Here is a 20,306-nt window from a genome sequence, read left to right as displayed (position 1 = left end):
TAATCATATCAATACATGACATCAAAATGGGTCGTTCTTCAGACTGTTTGTTGACCAAGTATCATTCTGTAGCACCACATCAGACAAGGTTTTTTATTTCATAAAAGCTGGTTGTCCAGTGCTATTGTTACAATTTTTATAAAAAGGGAGACTATTCAGATCTTATAACTCTACTCTAGGCATCAATTGCAAAACCTGTTTGTTCTACAATGATTAAATGTATTTAGTATAACGTTTTCCTTTACATCCAAAATGAGAACATGTAATTGGTCTGTAATTTTCTGGTTGGCTTCTGTTACCCTTGCTCTTGTAAACTGGTTTAACTATTCCCGGAATAGCATATCCTTTGCTACTCTGTCACTATCAAAATCAAAATTAGATCTAATAATTCTGCATACTGGTAGTTTACAAGGGTCTCATTGGTTGTCGTTATATATTCACTTACTGCATCGTCACCACCTGGGGCTTTATCGTTAATTGTTGTTGTTGTTGTTTTGTTTTTGTTTTTGTTTTTGTTTTTTACTTTTTTGTATATCCGATAATTGTCTTGATTTGTGATTTCGCCTCTTTTTTTTTTTTCAAAACCCCATACAATGAATATCTATCTACAAAGGTTTTAGACTATCAAAGGTTTACTGTAAATTTTCTTTAATCTGCATACGTTTTTGCTAATTGAAATTTTCTTCTAGCTAGCTGCGCAACAAATTTAAATGAAACATTATTTATTTGCATCATTTTTACCGATAAAAATCCTATACCTACTGGATTAATACTGGATTAATACAAAAAAACATCCAGAGGGATATCATGAAAAGGTTTCATTTGATGAAGTATTTGTTTTGATATAGTATTGTCTTCCTCCCTTGGAACTTAGTAGATCGATCTTGATGCAATCTAAAAAAAAGTATTTCCGATTTAATAAATACAATATTGATTAAGTATCTTTCAAGTAAGCGAATTTAATCAGATAGTAGTCAGACCAGTTTTACTGATAATCATTATCATAGTAGTACGTCAAAGCTGTGTCCCTACAATAAATAATTTAAATCACTAAGTCTAGTTAATTATGAGCGAAATAAAAGCAAAAACCCATTTATCTATGCTTCAAATGGCTTATTTAGCATGCAGAGGGCCAATTTAGTTATAATTGAAACATCGCTGACATTTTTTTGATAATTTTGATAAACACAGCACACGTCGGGCAACCCACCTCAGGTTTAACACTAATCTTCTCTTCAGACTTCTTTACGTATGTGTCCGTCCGTTTGTCCGGTCCGACCTCTCTCTCTCTCTCTCTCTCTCTCTCTCTCTCTCTCTCTCTCTCTCTCTCTCTCTCTCTCTCTCTCTCTCTCTCTCCAAACTGATTCCATAGTCTAGACGGCGCGTATTCCGGCGGAGTCCTCCAGATCTGATTGGTGGCTGTACTAAGACATACACAGTCTGTAAATCAAGCGATGTTGGACTGTAACAGTTCCTGCCATTCGTGCTCTCGTGTGATTACTTCGCATCAAATCAGCAGCTGAACGAATCAACAGATTTCTTCATTGTTTATCTGGAGGCACTCGAAACAGACTGTGAATAAACGCGAGACCATGCGATGGAAATGAAGCTAGCTTTGACTATAGCTGTTATGAGTGTGGCTACATCGGCCATGCATGTACAAGGTAGGACTGTGTTGTAGTCTTCACGGGTACATAAACAGAGAAACTTTATTTATTTATGTATCTATCTATTTCTGTATTTTTTAATTCGTAAAAATTATTAAACATAAGCATTTATTGATGCTCTTGATAGTTGAGCACATGGCTCATGCAGTGGTCATTGGCGTTAGGCCAGTAATCGAAAGGTTGCTGGTTTAAAACCCGTTGCGGTCACTTTGCGTTGGGTGCCGTGCACTTAATCAACATTGTCTCAGTCCATTCAGCTGAAACTGGGCTTTGGCCTGTGTGAGGTAACCTGCGATAGACTGGTGTCCCATCCAGGGGGAGTCAATGACCACCACGGAAACCGGGGATAAACACCGGCCATTATGTGCCTAATGGCATGGAGAAGGATTTAACTTAAGTTACTGGATAAAGATGAACATCTCCGTTATAATAATTTTCATCGGTTGATGCAGTAAAAACAAGTCAATGAAACTGTATAAAATCAAAAAAGCTACCTCCATGACATGTCCAAAAATGGCTACAGTTATAAAGGGGAGTAAAAACAACTAGAAAATATATACGTACGTTATCATAACTTTAATTTGCCAAAATTAACTGAAAAGGTAAGATGTTAATTAACAATACTTTTTTTATTGTTATTAAAGAATACAATGGTTGTAATCATTTTAGGAAAAAAAAATGAAGTAACCCTCTGACACGGCTTATGCTTTTTATCTCTGCAATGTCCCCATTTACATGTGATCAAAACATATTCAATCAACAAAGAGAGCAATATATTCTTTAATTAAATATTTACTACATGTATCCACAAATGCTCTCTTGTACGTGTTTACATTGTTTGCCTTTTTAACTTAAAGGTGTACGTAAAGAATCTCCGATCTGAAGGATTGTTTATAAAGAATTACTGTAGCTTAAATTTAAGAAGTAAAATAGTAATATAGTTCAACGTATGGAGAAACTTATTATGGTTATTTACATGCACACTGGCGGCTGGCATAGACGAAAATTGTGTTGTTCAAACAAACACAAAGAACAGCGACATAGACAAGAAGGCATACACGGAGAAACAGACAGACTATGGGATAAATACAAATAGTCATTAAAAATAAAAATAAATAAATAAATAAAAGGTACGGGAGGACGGAAGAAAATGGCTGGCTTTGTTGGGCGAACTTTCGCTGGATCTAATGTAAATCACGATCGAGCAGGTGACCTAAAAAAAAAAAAAGAAATCCTTCTTATGCAGGCTTAGATAATTACCTAAATTATAATTAAAACAAAATACTATACAAGACAATTTCTGCCTACATAAAAAGAAATATTGTTCGGTTAAGTCTGCGGACAACAAAAAATGCAATAAAAAGAGTTTAATCCAGGAATGAATTCCCTGATTCATTATATCACACTTCTGTTCACGTCCAAAAATAAATTGTCTGACACGAATCTATCCATTTTTGCGAATTATCTTCACCTAAGGGCTATTAAAATTCTTAATTATTTGCATTCTGACAATTAATCAGTTTGGTAATCCCGCGGTAAAGTGGAATGGATAAGCCCTTTGGCCTGTCAACTTCTATTTGTTTTCAATATTTACCAAACAACAAACTTAGATTATTAAAGGGATAGTTCGATAGAAAATATTACACATACTGAAAATTGTAAATAAGAATTTCTCGGAAGTACTCCAATTAAAGGAATCTTCATGTGCAATGTGAAATGTTCAACATTCTCGATTCAGCTGAGAGTGTTGGTTTGGATATCAAGGAGGTGGTCTTATATTCTTGGAAAGACCTAATTCCTGGGCACGATAATCTCAATCTAATTAAAATTAGATCCGCTCACGTACGATCGCTACACTTGTGTAGCGTATCGTAGAGGAGCGGATTTACAAGTCTAATTTTAATTAGATTGCGATAATCTGAATAAAAAATAACGTAGTTATTCTGCTCCTCTTTGACTTATAATCCTGATTTTAATCACATCACACATCACAATCACATGTAACAAGGAAAGACCGGCCAATTTGTGTACATCGGGTCACGGGACACACAAAATACCTGAACCATAATATGAAGCGAAACTTTTTCTGTGAATGCAATGAATTGATGTGATGTGATGCCGCAACGGTGGAAATGCAATAAAAAAAAACATCAAAAATACATGAGATACACCAATTCTCAAAGAAGATCTAAGAGCAATGTTAAAGGATTTTCAGAATTTTCATGTTTGTTTTTGTTGTTGTTTGTATTTTATTGATGTTTCCTTTTTTTTTTATTCCGACGAGGGGGGGGGGATAAGTTATATGTAAATGTAATTTTGCATAGGAAGACGGCAAAAGTAAGGCTGTCTTGAATTAATAGGAAAACTATCGTCGTCGTCGTCGTTATCATCATCAACATCATCATAATCGATGGCTCCATTTACTTTCAGTAGTTGATGCAGGGTGTAGTGGTAGTGTGACCGTCCCTTTTAAGCAGAAGGTTTTAGGTTCGATCCCAGCCTCGATAAATAAAATATGTCCATTGAAAACGATCAAGTTGACATGGGTATCCTCTATATCATAAGAATATATCAACATGGGTATCCTATATATCATAAGAATAGATCAACATAGGTATCCTCTATATCATAAGAATAGATCAACATGGGTATACCTATATCATAAGAATAAATCAACATGGGTATCCTCTATATCATAAGAATAGATCAACATGGGTATCCTCTATATCATAAGAATAGATCAACATGGGTATCCTCTATATCATAAGAATAGATCAACATGGGTATCCTCTATATCATAAGAATAGATCAACATAGGTATCCTCTATATCATAAGAATAGATCAACATGGGTATCCTCTATATCATAAGAATAGATCAACATGGGTATACCTATATCATAAGAATAAATCAACATGGGTATCCTCTATATCATAAGAATAGATCAACATGGGTATTCTCTATATCATAAGAATAGATCAACATGGGTATCCTCTATATCATAAGACTAAAACAAGAGATGTTTCATGCTACGGTTGATGATGCCATCCAGACCCACTGTTTAATTTCACAGTCGTCGAATTACTAGCACTTCGTTGCCTGTGATGTTTTCATATATAAATGAGACATTCAAAAGCGGAACCTATTACAACAGTAATTAATAATGAACGAATGTGTTGTCTTTTGGGGACACTTGTTTGTGTTAAAGTATTTTTTTAACTTGAGGCACCTAAACAAGTAATGATTTTTTGTCATTGAACTTCTCTCGGTAAATCTTGGGGGAACTCAATATTGATTCTTTTAGGCCTTATTGCTTGCATAAAGTACGGCGAAAATGCATGTATTCTTCCTGCTACAGTTAATCTGTGTCTTTCTCGGCCCTCTGATGATTTTTTTTTCCTTTTTAGGGTTTTAACTTCTCCTATTAACACGACCTGAAACTCCAATGTCTCTGAAGTAATTTTGTTGCCATTTTCCAGCTGTATTATGGCAACCAACGCTATGCGATAAAACGGCGTTGCGATGTTACGAGTTTGCTGTTTTATGATGTTTTTGAGATTCTATGACGATGATCCTATATCGGTCGTATGTATGACGATATCGATAGATACGATGATGTGTGAGGAAAATTTAATGACCATGCGATGTGGCAACGTTGCGATGGTAAAAGTTCCCCTTTTCAAGACGATAAAATATTATTTTCACTGTATGCTATTAAAGGCATACATGTATTTTGTTTTGTTACAGTTAACTTGAGTTAATAAAAAGAGCATCTATGCTAAATGCCATTAAAAATATGCAAATTTCACCATCATAATGACTTCGTTTGCCCTAGAGAAAATAGTATAAGTAAATATATGACCCTTTTATTCATATATTTATAATATATGATATATGTACATCAACTACATGTACATACCGGTATACACACAAAGCTTGTCGATTTCGGCCGTGTTCGATCGATATGCTTTTCTCTTCCAAAGTCGATATTCCAAGAAATGACTTCAAGAAAAGGTTTTATTTGAATGATAATTATTTTGATATAGTTTCTATATATTTTTTTTTTATTAGGTATGAACTCTGTAACCTTTGAACTGATAGATGGCGCCATTTTAACTTCCCCTTCAATAGCGACCTCTGGTGTGATCTCGTCGAAAGAAGGCGTGGGCGTGATCACGTGCTGTTTGGCGTGTGCAGGAACAGGAAATTGTGCTGGGATATTTTACGACTCCTCTCTGTCTATCTGCCAGCCGTACTCATTTCAGAATTACACATCTATGAACATCTACGGCATACAAAACTTTGTCAAGATCTCACCAGGTACAATAATAACTTACTAATATATTCCATCAGCTTTGCATTTACTTCACCACATGCCTTTTAAATACTGTCTCTATAATTCTCACTAATTCTATAAAATAATCGGTGTACTGAAGAAGGCATACCAAGAAACATTTATCTATTTTTACAAAAATTATTTAGATATTATCATGTATTTATTACCGATATAGTTGTATTTTAATATATGTTTTAAATTCCACGCACCCCCCCCCCCCCCCCCACCGAATTTTAAAAACATTAATTTCACCAAACCTCCAATTCCTAATCGGTCTTAAAATAATGCATCCTCTGTATTACAAAAACATCATCACTACAAAACATTTTAAACTATCCGAAAATTTAGAGGGGTCATTTCGTGAAAAGGTCTTTATTATATACTCTTCAATTTTCCCTTCTTGATACTGTAAATTTTACAGAGTGTGATCCGAGTTTCCGGATAACCACAATGTTGGTTTCTGATTCCGTATCACCTCTCTCTGAAACTGATGATGTAGAACGCGTTAAATAACGTCTGTATTTTTAGCGCGTTTTAAAGGAGTTCGTTTCAAAATAGCATTGTTATATAAGTGAACATGATACATTTGATTTTAAAAACAAAGTTTTGTAATTAAAACTTTTAAATAGACAAGGGTGTATAATAAATGTATCATTATAACAGTAACTTGATCCAAAGAGCCGGATCACGTCTCGTTGCCAGGCGCGGATCATCAGATCAAACTCGACGCTTCGCGTCCCGTTTGATCTGATGATCCGCGCCTGCAAACTCGACGTGATCCGACCCTTTGGGTCAAGTTACTATTATAATAATATATATGTATCAATAGAGAGGAAAGTGTTGAATCTTCACAGCTATCTCATTTGATTTTTTTTTGATAAGTTACTGTTTAGATTAAAATATAATATTTAAAATCGTACTGTAAATCTATTGGATAATATGTAGACTATTCAGCATCTTTTAAAATATTGCGTACTATCTTCTAGACTTAAATTAATTTAAAAAATTAAAATTTAAGAAATAAATTCAATTAAATAAATTTCATTCTTACATATGTCACAGTGTAAATTTTAAATGTACTAGATGGGTGTAAATACAAAATTTACTACATGGTCTTGTTGTACACCCACCCAGTACATTGAACATTTACCGTACAACATAATGCATATAGGTTAATTGTTTTTTGACAAACAGAGGGGGGAGGGGTGCCTCCCTGCCCCCTACACTTCATAGGCTCTACGTGCCTGAAAAGTCGGCATACGTAAAACAAATTTCAATTTTTTGAAAATGAAAAAACAATATGATATCATATTTCTCTACCGTCTCAAGTTTTTTGCTTGCTTGGGTTGAAGGTTAAAGTGATTATTTCCGATAGGTCACAATGTCGTTGTCGTAACATTTACTCGGTTCTATGTGGAAGTGAATGAGTCGAAACATCAAAATATGTTTTGATTTTGACCAATTCATAATTGAATATAATTAGAATTTACACCATTAATTTTCTGTTTTTCTGAATAAAACTATGTTATTTTAAGGGTTTTTTTCTCTTGTAGAGTGCGAAAAACAAGGCCATACTTTCAATAGCAAATACCGCTTGTGCTTTGATTTGTTTACAAACATGTTACCGTGGAATCAGTCACGTGACGCATGTCAGGAAATCGGCGGCCAACTTATGATGCTGGACACGGTATCAAAAATAGAATTCATGACCGGTTATATTGGCCATATATGTAAGTGTAGAAACCACTAACAATAGCGACATAACCTCGAACTCATTGTAGAAATTTTAACGGATTGTATTAGCCAATATGTCAGAACGTGTCTGTACTAAATTTTAATAACTATCAGATGATAAAAAACAAAAAGAAAAAAATATCTAACCAAGAAGCACTTCTGTGTGTGAATAATTTTCGAACAATCATTGATATGGTTTCATTAAATCACCTGAATGATTTGTCAACATAATTTTAAACCAAGTTCAAAACGCAACAAAATTGTTACACATGCAAGAGATTGGAGGATTTGTTATGATACGCTGTCGGCATGAAAATGAATAGAGGGTTAAAGTTTCACGAATTACCATTTTTGATGGATACAAATGTTATTCCTTGATTCTATCAGAGACATGTTATTTATGTCTCTGATTCTATAGATATCAACAAAATATTTCTGCATTTAATTCCATGGCACATTTCATCGTGTTTCAGACCCTGACGCCAATTTCTGGCACATTGGCGCCTCGGACGCTGACAACGAGGGTTACTGGAGGTGGCTCAATGGCGCCGCGGTGTCAGACATAAGAGTGACTACCACCGACCAATTAGAACTTGACCAACTAGACTGCAGCGCCCTCAACCGGAAAAATACAGCAATACAGATGGTGAGGTGTGAAACCACCAGACGACGGATCTGTGAATGGCCAAACTTGATTTGATCTTTTTTGTATGCTTACAAAGAAGCGAGGGTTTTATAGTCGTATGAAACGTTGTATTTGCGTATAAAATAAACCACAAACATGACTTCGTTTTTATTTTGACTATAAATAATCTATACAAATCTCTTTTACCAGATTGCAAGCCCAAATTTATCTCTCTTGAGAATCAACTATATGAATGATCACATGAAAGCATAATTATGTATATCTAAAGACAATGTTTTTAATGGTTATTTCGTTGCAAAGAGCTCAGGTGTTTAAAAAGTATATCGGGCTTCTGAACCGCAGATAACGAATTCGAAATCGCTCGGAACTTTCATTCATATTTACTGAATCTTAAATCCGATATTGCATATTTTTTCGCACATATTGATTAAATATACGTCTTAGAACTGCATCATACTATTTTATATATAATCAAGTAATTTACAGCTGATGTGAGAAATTATCCAAGGTGTAGTGAGCCACTTTAATTTTACTACAAAACATAAAAAAATAGTACAAGGCTCAAACAAAAATAAAAATCACAAAAATCAGGAACGTATAGATCTATTACTATAACTAACATATACGACCCTGCAAACACCAACACAAAACCCTACATATACAATGTTTTAGAAGACTTATAATTTTATACGTATGTATCAACCCATATTCCAGTCATCAATGATGTTAGGAAAATATAAGAACAAATGAAAACTTTTTGATTTTTTTTTTCTATCTACGCTAGCTTTTAAAAAAACTCGATTATTTTCCTTCGGGATCGAGGGTACTCCCATGTGTGGAAAATGATATCGGGCTCAAAGTTTCAGAAACTTCCCACGTGTTGAATGTAAACAGCGAAAAATGTGAAAGTTTTATTTCAATGCATTGTCATTCAAAGCGACGGTTTTAACAGAGGTTCTAACATACAGAATGGGATCTCCAAACACAGAACACAGCAATTTATGCAGGTATTCAGACAGGGACATATACACTAACCTACGTTCTATATGTCTCTGATTTAGATATTAACCAGGAATAGTGAAAAGTTTATCAGTTTGGAAAACTTTGTCCGCTGTTTGTCATTGGTTAATTGATATTAGGATATTACAGTGCTGATTAGAAAACCTGCTTATGAATTTATAGAATAAAATGAAAGGAAATACAAAAATTTCCTACATTGGGCCTATAAAAAAAATTGTGTGTTTAGGGTAACACTGATAAAAAAATTAGGTACATAGGGATTTTTTTTCATTTTTCATATTTTTTTTCTGTATGAATTCTAAGAATGTTTGTTTGTGTCATATTGAAAAACAGATTTTTTATTAGAAATAACATTAGATTCACAATCGGTTAAAAGCAGACGTCTAAAAATGGTAGGATCGGGGCATTTTTGTAGGTTAGGTCGGGTTACCCTAAACATTTTAGGCCTTGTGAAACAGTGAAATGGAATTTTTTTTTAATCTACTGAATGCTTCATAAAGAAACAATTAACGTCAGAATGAGTTTCTTGTGTATTTAAATCAATTTCTTCACATATGAAAAGTTCAAATTAAACTGGTTAAAACAATGCTGAGTTTTTAAGACAACAATGAACTGACCACCTTTCTTCTTTATTAGGAAAAAGCGAAAAAAGGAGAAAATCAGGGAGAAAGCTGCAGAAGGTATTACATTTTTACCTGTACTTGAGCATTTCTATATTTGAATTTTCAATGCTTATTCAATACACAAGTTGTGAACTAATTAAAACATAATATTGGTGATCATGATAGGAAGTCATTATGGCTCCAATAAAAGGTTTATTATCTATCAGATGATACATATGACTGTAACATCATGAAATTAGTGTTTTTATGTTTTATGTCTTTATAAGGTGAGCAGAATGGAAATAAGGAGGAGGTTCCCACTGTGAATTTTGATGATGTTCATATGAAGAAAAATACTAAGAGGAAATGTGAGAAGGAGGTGAAAGAGGGGAATGAAGAATTAACAAACTCAAATGCATTTGTCACTGAGAAGAGAAAAAAAGTTAAACATAAAGTTACTGACAAGGAGTGTGAATTAGGAAGTGATAAAGTTTGTGGAAGTTCAGCAAAGAAATCAAAGAAAGACAAACAGAAAAAGAAGAAGACTGAATCTGAGAGCATGTCATTGTTTCGCAATGGTGTAAACAACCAGGACCAGTGTCCCCCCATTAAAAAGAAGAAAAGAAAGAAGTCGGTAGTTCTGGAAGATGAGATGGAGAGTGATGAGGAAAAGATTTGTGTTAAATCGATGGAGGATTCCGATTCACAGAAAAAAAAGTCAAAAAAGAAGACAAAATCTAAAGATAAGAATGATGAATGTGTCAGAGATTTGACAGAAATGTGTGATGAAGACAAACAGTCCAAGAAGGAGAAAAAGAAGAAGAAGAAGAAATCTAAGGATAAGAGTGAGAAATGTTTCGAAGATTTGACAAAAATGTATGATGGAACAGACCCCAGTAACAAACAGTCGAAGAAAGAGAAAAAGAAAAAACCTACAGACAAAGATAAAGATACTGATGACCGGGCAACAGAACCTGAAAACAAAGCAACGAAAGGCAGAAAGGGTAAGCACAAGATGACTGACCATGGCACAGAGAATAGGATTACTGAGGACAGTGAAAGCGTCCATGAGGACAGCTCTGAAAGGCCCAGTAGCAAGAAGAGGAAGAAAAAGAAGGGTAAAGATACTGACGATGAATCAGATCGGAAGAAGTCAAAGGGCTGCCTTGAATGTGGGCCAAGAACTGAAAACGAGAAAATCTCCAGTGACCCAGATCCAGCTTACACAGGACAGTGGACCACAGCATCCCTCGGCGACGAACAGCGGCAAAACAAATTCCTGCGCTTATTGGGAGGGTTTAAAGCCGCCAAGAGTGACGCACCCCTGCTGTCCACCCTGGGGGGTAAGTGTGGCAATGTGGCCATGACCCAGAATCAAGAGAACCTGTACATGAGGAGCATGGAGGACCAGTACGGGAAAGCCATGTCATTCAATAAGAATCGAGGGCTGGGGTTAGGGTTCGAGAAGCCTCCCTCTGAGGGCAAGAAGTTCTACATTGACAAAAACATGTCCAAGTCAAAAAAGTTTGATGATTAAGTCATTTTTTTTTTCAGCATTATGCAAAGCTTTTGAAATAAATCTTTGGTTTTATGTGTTTTAAGGTTAAATATAAATGTATTTGGGCATTGTTTCGAATTTTATTTACATATAACCGCAAGAATGGACCAAAGTAATACCTATCACACAGATATCTTTATTATTGGTATAACCACCCACAACTGAAAAAGGACATTCTCTGTATTGTTATGTTTAAATGTATAAAGCATTTTTATGAGAATTCTCATTTAGATAATCTGTACTTTAAGTAGGAGTTAGGGTCCCTCACACCATGTGACATACCTTTAAAGGTCATATGAAACGATATCCTGACCATATTGAGTTATATACGGGAATGAGTTCATAAGTGCCTATTTAATAAGACTGGCATTGTTTTTTGGATATTTTATGCAAAATGTGAGCGCCACAGTCGATCAAAATTACTTAATCGGGAAAAGGAACATTGACTTACGCGGCTTACCTCCCTTGTTTATGACGTCAGTAAGACCCAATCGCCTTATACAGCTATGTTGTGAATACAAATATGATCCATGTCATTTTGACGCATTTTAAAAGAAAAAAAATACTATTTTATATAAAAACTTGTATAATTATACAAAAATCAACCACGTCAGTATTTTTTCTCTCAAGAAATGAAATCGTGTGCGTTTTTATTTACATGTAATAGCGTACGTGTACATAATGATATTCAGTTTCGAGACTGCAGGGAGAATAAATGATTTTCTTCATAGATCCACATGCAAGTATAATATAATTTTAATATAAGCATATTTATATGTTTTATTTTGATCTTTTTAATGAAATTGACAAATTCAAAAATAAGTCTGATCGTTTTTTCCCATTTGCACGTTCATGCAATTCATTAAGATTTTTTTCTAAACAACTTGTAGGCCTCATTGTGCCTCATTCGCTTCACGATTATATTGTTTGTTTCACTTTCAAATTAACAAATATGTTACCATTTAATTATTTTTAGTCTAAGAGAAATTTCTTCAAATGTTTTGTTTTTGAAACGTGTACTTGAATGTGCGGTGTTTTGATTTTAAAACGTGTATGTGCGGTGTTTACTCACAGATCCCTTTTATCTCACTTTCTTCCGCAATGTTTTCTTTCGTTTTTTTTTTATCATTATTGATGCTTGTTCTTAATAAATAAATAAATAAATAAATAAACATTCGTTCACAACTATTTTTATCAAACAACCGATTTATTTTACCGATACATTTCTAAATCCTTAAATGCCATATTTCCGCGATCTATATAATAATAAAACGTTAATACATGTGTACACAAAGTATTTCCTAAAGATATTGGGCAATCGGTTTTTAGAACGCAGTTCGCAGTTCGCAGTTCGCAATTGAATAGTGAACTGCGTTCTATAGAACGCAGTTCGCAATTCAAAATTTAGTGCAATTGAATAGTGAACTGCATTCTATAGAACGCAGTTCGCAATTCAAAATTTAGAATTCATATTTGGGGCCCGCTTGCCTTATATGCAATTGAATAGTGAACTGCGTTCTATAGAACGCAGTTCGCAATTCAAAATTTAGAATTCATATTTGGGGCCCGCTTGCCTTATATGCAATTGAATAGTGAACTGCGTTCTATAGAACGCAGTTCGCAATTCAAAATTTAGAATTCATATTTGGGGCCCGCTTGCCTTATATGCAATTGAATAGTGAACTGCGTTCTATAGAACGCAGTTCGCAATTCAAAATTTAGAATTCATACTTGGGGCCCGCTTGCCTTATATGCAATTGAATAGTGAACTGCGTTCTATAGAACGCAGTTCGCAATTCAAAATTTAGAATTCATACTTGGGACCCGCTTGCCTTATATGCAATTGAATAGTGAACTGCGTTCTATAGAACGCAGTTCGCAATTCAAAATTTAGAATTCATATTTGGGGCCCGCTTGCCTTATATGCAATTGAAAAGTGAACTGCGTTCTATAGAACGCAGTTCGCAATTCAAAATTTAGAATTCATATTTGGGGCCCGCTTGCCTTATATGCAATTGAATAGTGAACTGCGTTCTATAGAACGCAGTTCGCAATTCAAAATTTAGAATTCATATTTGGGGCCCGCTTGCCTTATATGCAATTGAATAGTGAACTGCGTTCTATAGAACGCAGTTCGCAATTTAAAATTTAGAATTCATATTTGGGACCCGCTTGCCTTATATGCAATTGAATAGTGAACTGTGTTCTATAGAACGCAGTTCGCAATTCAAAATTTAGTGCGATTGAATAGTGAACTGCATTCTATAGAACGCAGTTCGCAATTCAAAATTTAGAATTCATACTTGGGGCCCGCTTGCCTTATATGCAATTGAATAGTGAACTGCGTTCTATAGAACGCAGTTCGCAATTCAAAATTTAGAATTCATATTTGGGACCCGCTTGCCTTATATGCAATTGAATAGTGAACTGCGTTCTATAAAACGCAGTTCGCAATTCAAAATTTAGAATTCATATTTGGGGCCCGCTTGCCTTATATGCAATTGATTAGTGAACTGCGTTCTATAGAACGCAGTTCGCAATTCAAAATTTAGAATTCATACTTGGGGCCCGCTTGCCTTATATGCAATTGAATAGTGAACTGCGTTCTATAGAACGCAGTTCGCAATTCAAAATTTAGAATTCATACTTGGGACCCGCTTGCCTTATATGCAATTGAATAGTGAACTGCGTTCTATAGAACGCAGTTCGCAATTCAAAATTTAGAATTCATATTTGGGGCCAGCTTGCCTTATATGCAATTGAATAGTGAACTGCGTTCTATAGAACGCAGTTCGCAATTCAAAATTTAGAATTCATATTTGGGGCCAGCTTGCCTTATATGCAATTGAATAGTGAACTGCGTTCTATAGAACGCAGTTCGCAATTTAAAATTTAGAATTCATATTTGGGACCCGCTTGCCTTATATGCAATTGAATAGTGAACTGCGTTCTATAGAACGCAGTTCGCAATTCAAAATTTAGAATTCATATTTGGGGCCCGCTTGCCTTATATGCAATTGAATAGTGAACTGCGTTCTATCTAGAACAATTCAAAATTTAGAATTCATACTTGGGGCCCGCTTGCCTTATATGCAATTGAATAGTGAACTGCATTCTATAGAACGCAGTTCGCAATTCAAAATTTAGAATTCATATTTGGGACCCGCTTGCCTTATATGCAATTGAATAGTGAACTGCGTTCTATAGAACGCAGTTCGCAATTCAAAATTTAGTGCGATTGAATAGTGAACTGCGTTCTATCTACAACGCAGTTCGCAATTCAAAATTTAGAATTCATATTTGAGGCCCGCTTGCCTTATATGCAATTGAATACTGAACTGCGTTCTATCTAGAACGCAGTTCGCAATTCAAAATTTAGAATTCATATTTGAGGCCCGCTTGCCTTATATGCAATTGAATAGTGAACTGCGTTCTATCTAGAACGCAGTTTGCAATTCAAATTTAGAATTCATATTTGGGTAGTTTTTAGCTCACCGAAACGAAGTCGGGGGGAGCTTATGCTATACCCTCGGCGTCGGCGTCGGCGTCCGAACCTGGTTAAAGTTTTTGTTGCAGGTCCTGTATCTAAGTTATTACTTGTCCTATCTTCACCAAACTTGCATGGATGATGCATCTTGACCTACTCATGGACTTGAAAGACAAGACCTGAATGCTGAATCAGGGCCATGAGTTTCAGATGCTGGAGGAGGTTAAGGTTTTTGGAGCAAGTTAGAGTTTTTGGTGCAGGTGCCCTTTGATAGCAATTTATAGGTTACTACTGGTCCTAACTTTACCAAACATTTTCATTGGCCTGCCTTATATACTTTTTTATGTGACAAAATTAATCAAATCAATTTAAATGCTTGAATTCCCTTTAAATGTAGCTCAATCATTATACGTACCGAAGAAGAAAAGGATGTTTCTATTTCAAAAGGCCAGGATAAGGATAATTCATTAATCAGCTGTAAATGTTGGAGCATTTCTTTCGTTAAATTTCCACTCCAGTACGGGATCTTCATCATGATTTTACTTTTGTGAGAAGCTGATATAAGATTTATTCATTAACGACCAATTAAAACTAAGTCATCTGTAGGCTACTACGAAATCAAATGATCTCATTTGAAAAGAAAGACACGTTCATATATGCAAAAATTACTAAAATTTAATCGATAAACTACTGTAAAATTACATTATTTTTAATGCATTGTTTACATTGGTGGGTCTTTGTGACGTCATAAATCCACAAAATCAAGAACGATAAGCGGGCAAGAATTTTTTCAGGTGCTCAGTTTTCACGGTTATTTCTCAGTAATGGAAAGGCAAAAAAAATCTTACATCATGTATTTTAACATTTGTTTATACCAAGCTTTATATTCATGAAAGAAAATCATAGTGTTAAAAATCGTTTTATATGACCTTTAATTACAGTATGTCATGACGATTTAATTGCTCTGGGAAATCGTTTATATGGACACTTATGTTTGTTTATCTTTGTAGCGCAGCAGATATGACAGCAGACAACTGAGCCGCAGATCACGTTTTCAGATATTTCAGGGTTTTTAGCTTACCTGAGCTGAAAGCTCAATTGAGCTTTTCTGATCACATTTTGTCTGTCGTCTGTCTGTCTGTCTGTCTGTCCATAAACTTTTCACAATTCAACATCTTCTCAAGAACCACTCGGCCAATTTCAACCAAACTTGGCACAAAGCACCCTTAGGCAAAGGGGATTCAAAGTTGGAGGGGAGAAATTTAGGAATTATTTAAAATTTTTGAGAATTTTTCAAAAATCTTCTGATGAAGAACCATTTGGCCAGGAAAGCTGAAACTTATGTGGAGGCATCCTCAGGTAGTGTAGATTTTAAGTTTGAAAACCATGACCCCTGGGGTATAGTGGGGCCACAATGTGGGGGAGGGGGTGTCGAACTTTTACATAGGAATATTTAGAGTAAATATTAAAAAACCTTCTTCTTAGAAACTAATTAGCCAGGAAAGCTGAAACTTGTGTGGAAGCATCCTTAGGTAAAGTAAATTCAAAGTTGTGAAAATCATGACCCCCGGGAGTAGGGTGGGGCCACAATGGGTGGGTCGAACTTTTACATATGGAATATATAGAATAAATCTTTGAAAATCTTCTTCTCAGAAACTAATCAGCAAGATGATTCTTTAAAATTGTATAGACTTTGGTCCTTGGGCGAGTTTTTGGCCTCCTAAGGGTTCAGTAATTGATGAAGGTTTATATTCCATAAACACTGTTTAAACAATTGTTTAGGATCTTTTTGAGAACTGCAAAGCTCAACATGTGATATGACTATAAAATCATCCTGTTTGAAAATGGACTAATGATATAAACATAAGAACATTGATTTTATTTATACATGATCTACATGTATTACATGTATTATACTACATTGTTCAGATAATTTGTATTATGACTCCATTAAACTGATTTTATCATACCTATTGTTCCTCAGATGAGAGATGTAGCCCATGGGCTTCTTTGTGAACATGTTTGTTACGAATATATTGAAGAATTATGTTTTTTCCCCTCAAAATTGCTATTTTTTTTTTTATCATTTTTCAACATACTAGAATATGGCACCTCTTTAATATTAACATTTTAGGCTTGTTTGAGAAACGTTTCCTATAGTTATGGAGGCAAGAGGGGACAAATGGAAGGAGTGCGCAGTTTCTAAAGGAAATTTAAAAAAAAAAAAGGGGGGGTGGTGGTGGTGGTAAAAATTGATGAAACTAATGGAGAAGTAATTCATACTCGGTGAGTCACAGACTGACAGAGAGAGAGAGAGAGAGAGAAAGAGAGAGAGAGAGAGAGAGGTAGGCCATGACATGTTCAAACATCGACACCATGTACTGCATGGATAAGAAAGTACCCATACGTGATCTACATCAAGCAAATGTGTATGACATGAATGCAATTATTTTATTATAAAAGATATCTCGTTTTCGCCGAATGTTCTGAGAAGTTGTAATTTGCCGTTTTATTAGTGCATGCATTAGTTTGAACATATTTCAATGGGATTGGACACATCAAATTCTCAAGTTCTATAAGTAAATGCGTTAGCATTAACATAATGAGTGAAATTTCCTCCAAGAAAGTATAAAGGAGCCAATCAGAACAGGACATGAATTATTTATGTGCGAACAGAGATCAGCGAGATGGCACACGGCCAGTAAGCGTGTACTACAATGTATATGGACTGCATGACCGCGGGTTTCAGATGATGCCGGGGCAATGGTCGCCGAAACCACCAAAATTATTCAGAATTTAAACTACGTTGGTCTAATAATACAAAATCAAGTACATTTAAATCAATTGAAACTGATTTTATTTCAGCTCTCATGCCTTCAGTATTAGATATCTACATAATTTATACATAATCAGATGGAATCATCCATGCTAATTGTCAAAGTTGAGGGTAACCAATCCCGGGGTTATCTGAAATGAGATAGTGAAAATGAAATGTTTACATTTTCCAGTGTTTTGGTCTGTGATAACAATACGAATCAAAATTGTAACGTATAGTCCAATACATTTCATCAATGACGCGCTGTTCGGCGCAAGTAGGGTTGGTGTAAATATACGAAATAAAATAAACGGAAAAACGTCAATTATGTCATATTCAATGGTATAACTGCTAAAACTTATAAGGAATAATTCTTTGAACATTATAAAGTGATAATTATGGTCGGAATCAAATCTCTCATAAAGCCCTTAAGGCTTTACTGGATTTGATCACGTCCCGACCAAGTTTATATCATCTCATAGTATACTCAAAGAATGATAAACTCACTATATTATCGCCTTATTGATTCACGGTTTTAGCTCGCCCGAGCCAAGGCTCAAATCGCGCCCATGTCTCTTTAAAATCTTTTCGTAATAAGATATGTCAATATTTAAAAGAAACCACTCTTTTATGGTGATTTTAAAACCTTGCCCCAAGATTGTTTTACAATTGTTGTATGTTTTCTGATTTTATATTAAAACCCTTTGTATATATGTTTTTTATTTCATGTATAAAATGAAAAAAGATACTTGTTTGAGTCAGAGAGACTGAATCCTATTTAACTAAGATTCTACTCTTGATTACTGAAAAAAATGGAATGGTTTATGGACAACTGCTCAGGAAGATACATAATTATCTCTGACAAATCAATTGATATTTATGAATGATGTAATTGTGACTCTAAAGGGCGGAGTGCAATTATCACTAGTTATCGTTAAAAAAAATAACAGTTACATGATCCTATTTGTGTCGCTAGCTATTATACTTACATTATTTAGTAGTAATTCATTTTGCCACCATATCCACCCCCGATTCCACCATATCCACCCAAGCCGCCATATCCACCTCCGATTCCACCATAACCACCCCCGATTCCACCATATCCACCTAAGCCACCATATCCACCTCCGATTCCACCGTATCCACCTCCAATCCCGCCATATCCACCTCCAATCCCGCCATAGCCACCTCCAATGCCGCCATAGCCACCTCCAATCCCGCCATATCCTCCATATCCACCAATGCCGCCATATCCACCGCCATATGGATATCCCCTTCCGCCGATCATGCCGTAGCGGTACCCGCCAATCATGCCCTGAGGTCCGCCGATAAAACCGCCTTGGATCCCTCCTATTCCGCCGCCATAGGGGCTATTATACGTACAGGACACGCTCGAAAGAGCCAGAACCACACCAAAGAAGAAAACTAAAGATCCCATATTGCCTCTGAAAAAATTAAGATAATTGATCAATGAACAATTAGATATCAACTTATCTTTTAATGAGGTTAAGGTTTCCTCTGGCCACTTTATGGTTAACTCTATTCCTAATTCTTTACTAGTTACCTTTTATCCAGTTATTTTTGCGATTATCTGATTTATTTGCAATCACTTTCACATCGCAAAAATTCAAATACGCAGAAAAAATATCCAGTATCGTATGGTATTAGTAACCTAGTCTTATTCACATCCCAATTAATTTTGATAGTATTAAAAAATAGTTATTAAAAGAAAGTAGGAAAAAATGGAGAGAAAAGTTACGGCGAAAATATTAATGAAAACGTTTTTCTGCTGTACTGCTATTTTCCGATAAAGAACTAGCTGTCTATCTTAACAGCATAAATGTACAATACGGAATACTTAAGATCCAAACAACGACGAACCACACAAAACGAAATGATCAGAATAGCGGAGCTGATTTGCCTGATCATATTATTGATTTTGGTTTGGGGATATGAAAAATGCATCACTTCATATAAAGATGCACCACTTTTAACACAATGATAATAATGCCAGGGAAATAGTTGAGCTAACTTAACGCTCCCTTTAACACTTAAGTACTTTGATTACATAAATGAATTTAACTGGTTCAAAATAGTGAACATTTTCTAACATTCTAGATAAGTTGTTATAATATAATATTTTATATAATTGTAAAGAATAGGAGTTCTTCCGAAAATTCTTACCTTTTGACGCTTCTTTATTTCTCTTTCTCTGAATAATGGTAAAATACAATACCCACAGACCCTATATATACAAAAGCTGTGACATTTTTTCTAATTACTTCAGTGTTTCCAATTAATCATCAATGGAATTAACAAGGGGGCATCAATCGCGCTGACCGTTGAGACATGTGGTTAACCGAGGACACGGGGTCACGTGGTCTTGTCATTCTATAGACATGAATGGTTCAGAATACAAAAACCTTTCCCTTACTAAACAGA

General features: G+C 35.1%; 3 protein-coding genes across 5 annotated transcripts; 2 read left to right on the top strand and 1 right to left on the bottom strand.

The window, feature by feature from the left end:
* The first annotated feature begins 1,424 nt into the window (after nucleotides 1–1,424).
* On the top strand, nucleotides 1,425–8,521 carry LOC105327624 (C-type lectin domain family 9 member A). The gene is made up of 4 exons (XM_011428205.4): nucleotides 1,425–1,664; nucleotides 5,738–5,986; nucleotides 7,556–7,732; nucleotides 8,210–8,521. Exons 1-4 carry the CDS (start codon nucleotides 1,598–1,600, stop codon nucleotides 8,434–8,436), a joined length of 720 nt encoding a protein of 239 aa, XP_011426507.3. The 5' UTR covers nucleotides 1,425–1,597; the 3' UTR covers nucleotides 8,437–8,521.
* A 700-nt stretch (nucleotides 8,522–9,221) lies between these two features.
* On the top strand, nucleotides 9,222–11,599 carry LOC105327623 (transcriptional regulator ATRX homolog). Its single transcript, XM_011428204.4, has 3 exons — nucleotides 9,222–9,389; nucleotides 10,039–10,082; nucleotides 10,292–11,599. The coding sequence occupies exons 1-3, from the start codon at nucleotides 9,352–9,354 to the stop codon at nucleotides 11,539–11,541; spliced, it is 1,332 nt and encodes a 443-aa protein (XP_011426506.3). The 5' UTR covers nucleotides 9,222–9,351; the 3' UTR covers nucleotides 11,542–11,599.
* A 6,290-nt stretch (nucleotides 11,600–17,889) lies between these two features.
* LOC105327622 (shematrin-like protein 2) lies at nucleotides 17,890–20,176 on the bottom strand. 3 transcript variants are annotated; one of them, XR_010714658.1, is made up of 4 exons: nucleotides 20,049–20,176; nucleotides 19,053–19,309; nucleotides 18,854–19,010; nucleotides 17,890–18,016 (listed from the first exon to the last, which is right to left on the bottom strand). XR_010714658.1 is itself a non-coding variant. In XM_011428203.4 (3 exons), exon 2 carries the CDS (start codon nucleotides 19,300–19,302, stop codon nucleotides 18,859–18,861), a length of 444 nt encoding a protein of 147 aa, XP_011426505.3. In that variant the 5' UTR covers nucleotides 19,303–19,309; nucleotides 20,049–20,176; the 3' UTR covers nucleotides 17,890–18,016; nucleotides 18,854–18,858. The 3 variants fall into 3 exon arrangements, 2 of the variants coding, with proteins under 2 accessions (XP_011426505.3, XP_065943695.1); XM_011428203.4 differs by having other exon boundaries at nucleotides 18,854–19,309; XM_066087623.1 differs by lacking the exon at nucleotides 20,049–20,176 and adding an exon at nucleotides 19,429–19,586 and having other exon boundaries at nucleotides 18,854–19,309.
* Between the last annotated feature and the right edge of the window lie 130 nt (nucleotides 20,177–20,306).

Source organism: Magallana gigas, chromosome 6 (assembly GCF_963853765.1).
Source record: "Magallana gigas chromosome 6, xbMagGiga1.1, whole genome shotgun sequence".
Lineage (NCBI taxonomy): Eukaryota > Metazoa > Mollusca > Bivalvia > Ostreida > Ostreidae > Magallana > Magallana gigas.
Note: the sequence above shows the minus strand (reverse complement) of the source record. Positions and strands in the feature narration are given on the sequence as shown.

Excerpts from the sequence above, each read along its gene's own strand:
- LOC105327624 (XM_011428205.4), top strand. The coding sequence starts at position 1,598 with ATGGAAATGAAGCTAGCTTTGACTATAGCTGTTATGAGTGTGGCTACA. Across the intron at positions 1,665-5,737 it reads ATCGGCCATGCATGTACAAG|GTATGAACTCTGTAACCTTT; the intron begins GTAGGACTGTGT and ends TTTTTTTATTAG. Across the intron at positions 5,987-7,555 it reads CTTTGTCAAGATCTCACCAG|AGTGCGAAAAACAAGGCCAT; the intron begins GTACAATAATAA and ends TTTCTCTTGTAG.
- LOC105327623 (XM_011428204.4), top strand. The coding sequence starts at position 9,352 with ATGGGATCTCCAAACACAGAACACAGCAATTTATGCAG. Across the intron at positions 9,390-10,038 it reads GAACACAGCAATTTATGCAG|GAAAAAGCGAAAAAAGGAGA; the intron begins GTATTCAGACAG and ends CTTCTTTATTAG. Across the intron at positions 10,083-10,291 it reads CAGGGAGAAAGCTGCAGAAG|GTGAGCAGAATGGAAATAAG; the intron begins GTATTACATTTT and ends TGTCTTTATAAG.
- LOC105327622 (XM_011428203.4), bottom strand. The coding sequence starts at position 19,302 with ATGGGATCTTTAGTTTTCTTCTTTGGTGTGGTTCTGGCTCTTTCGAGC.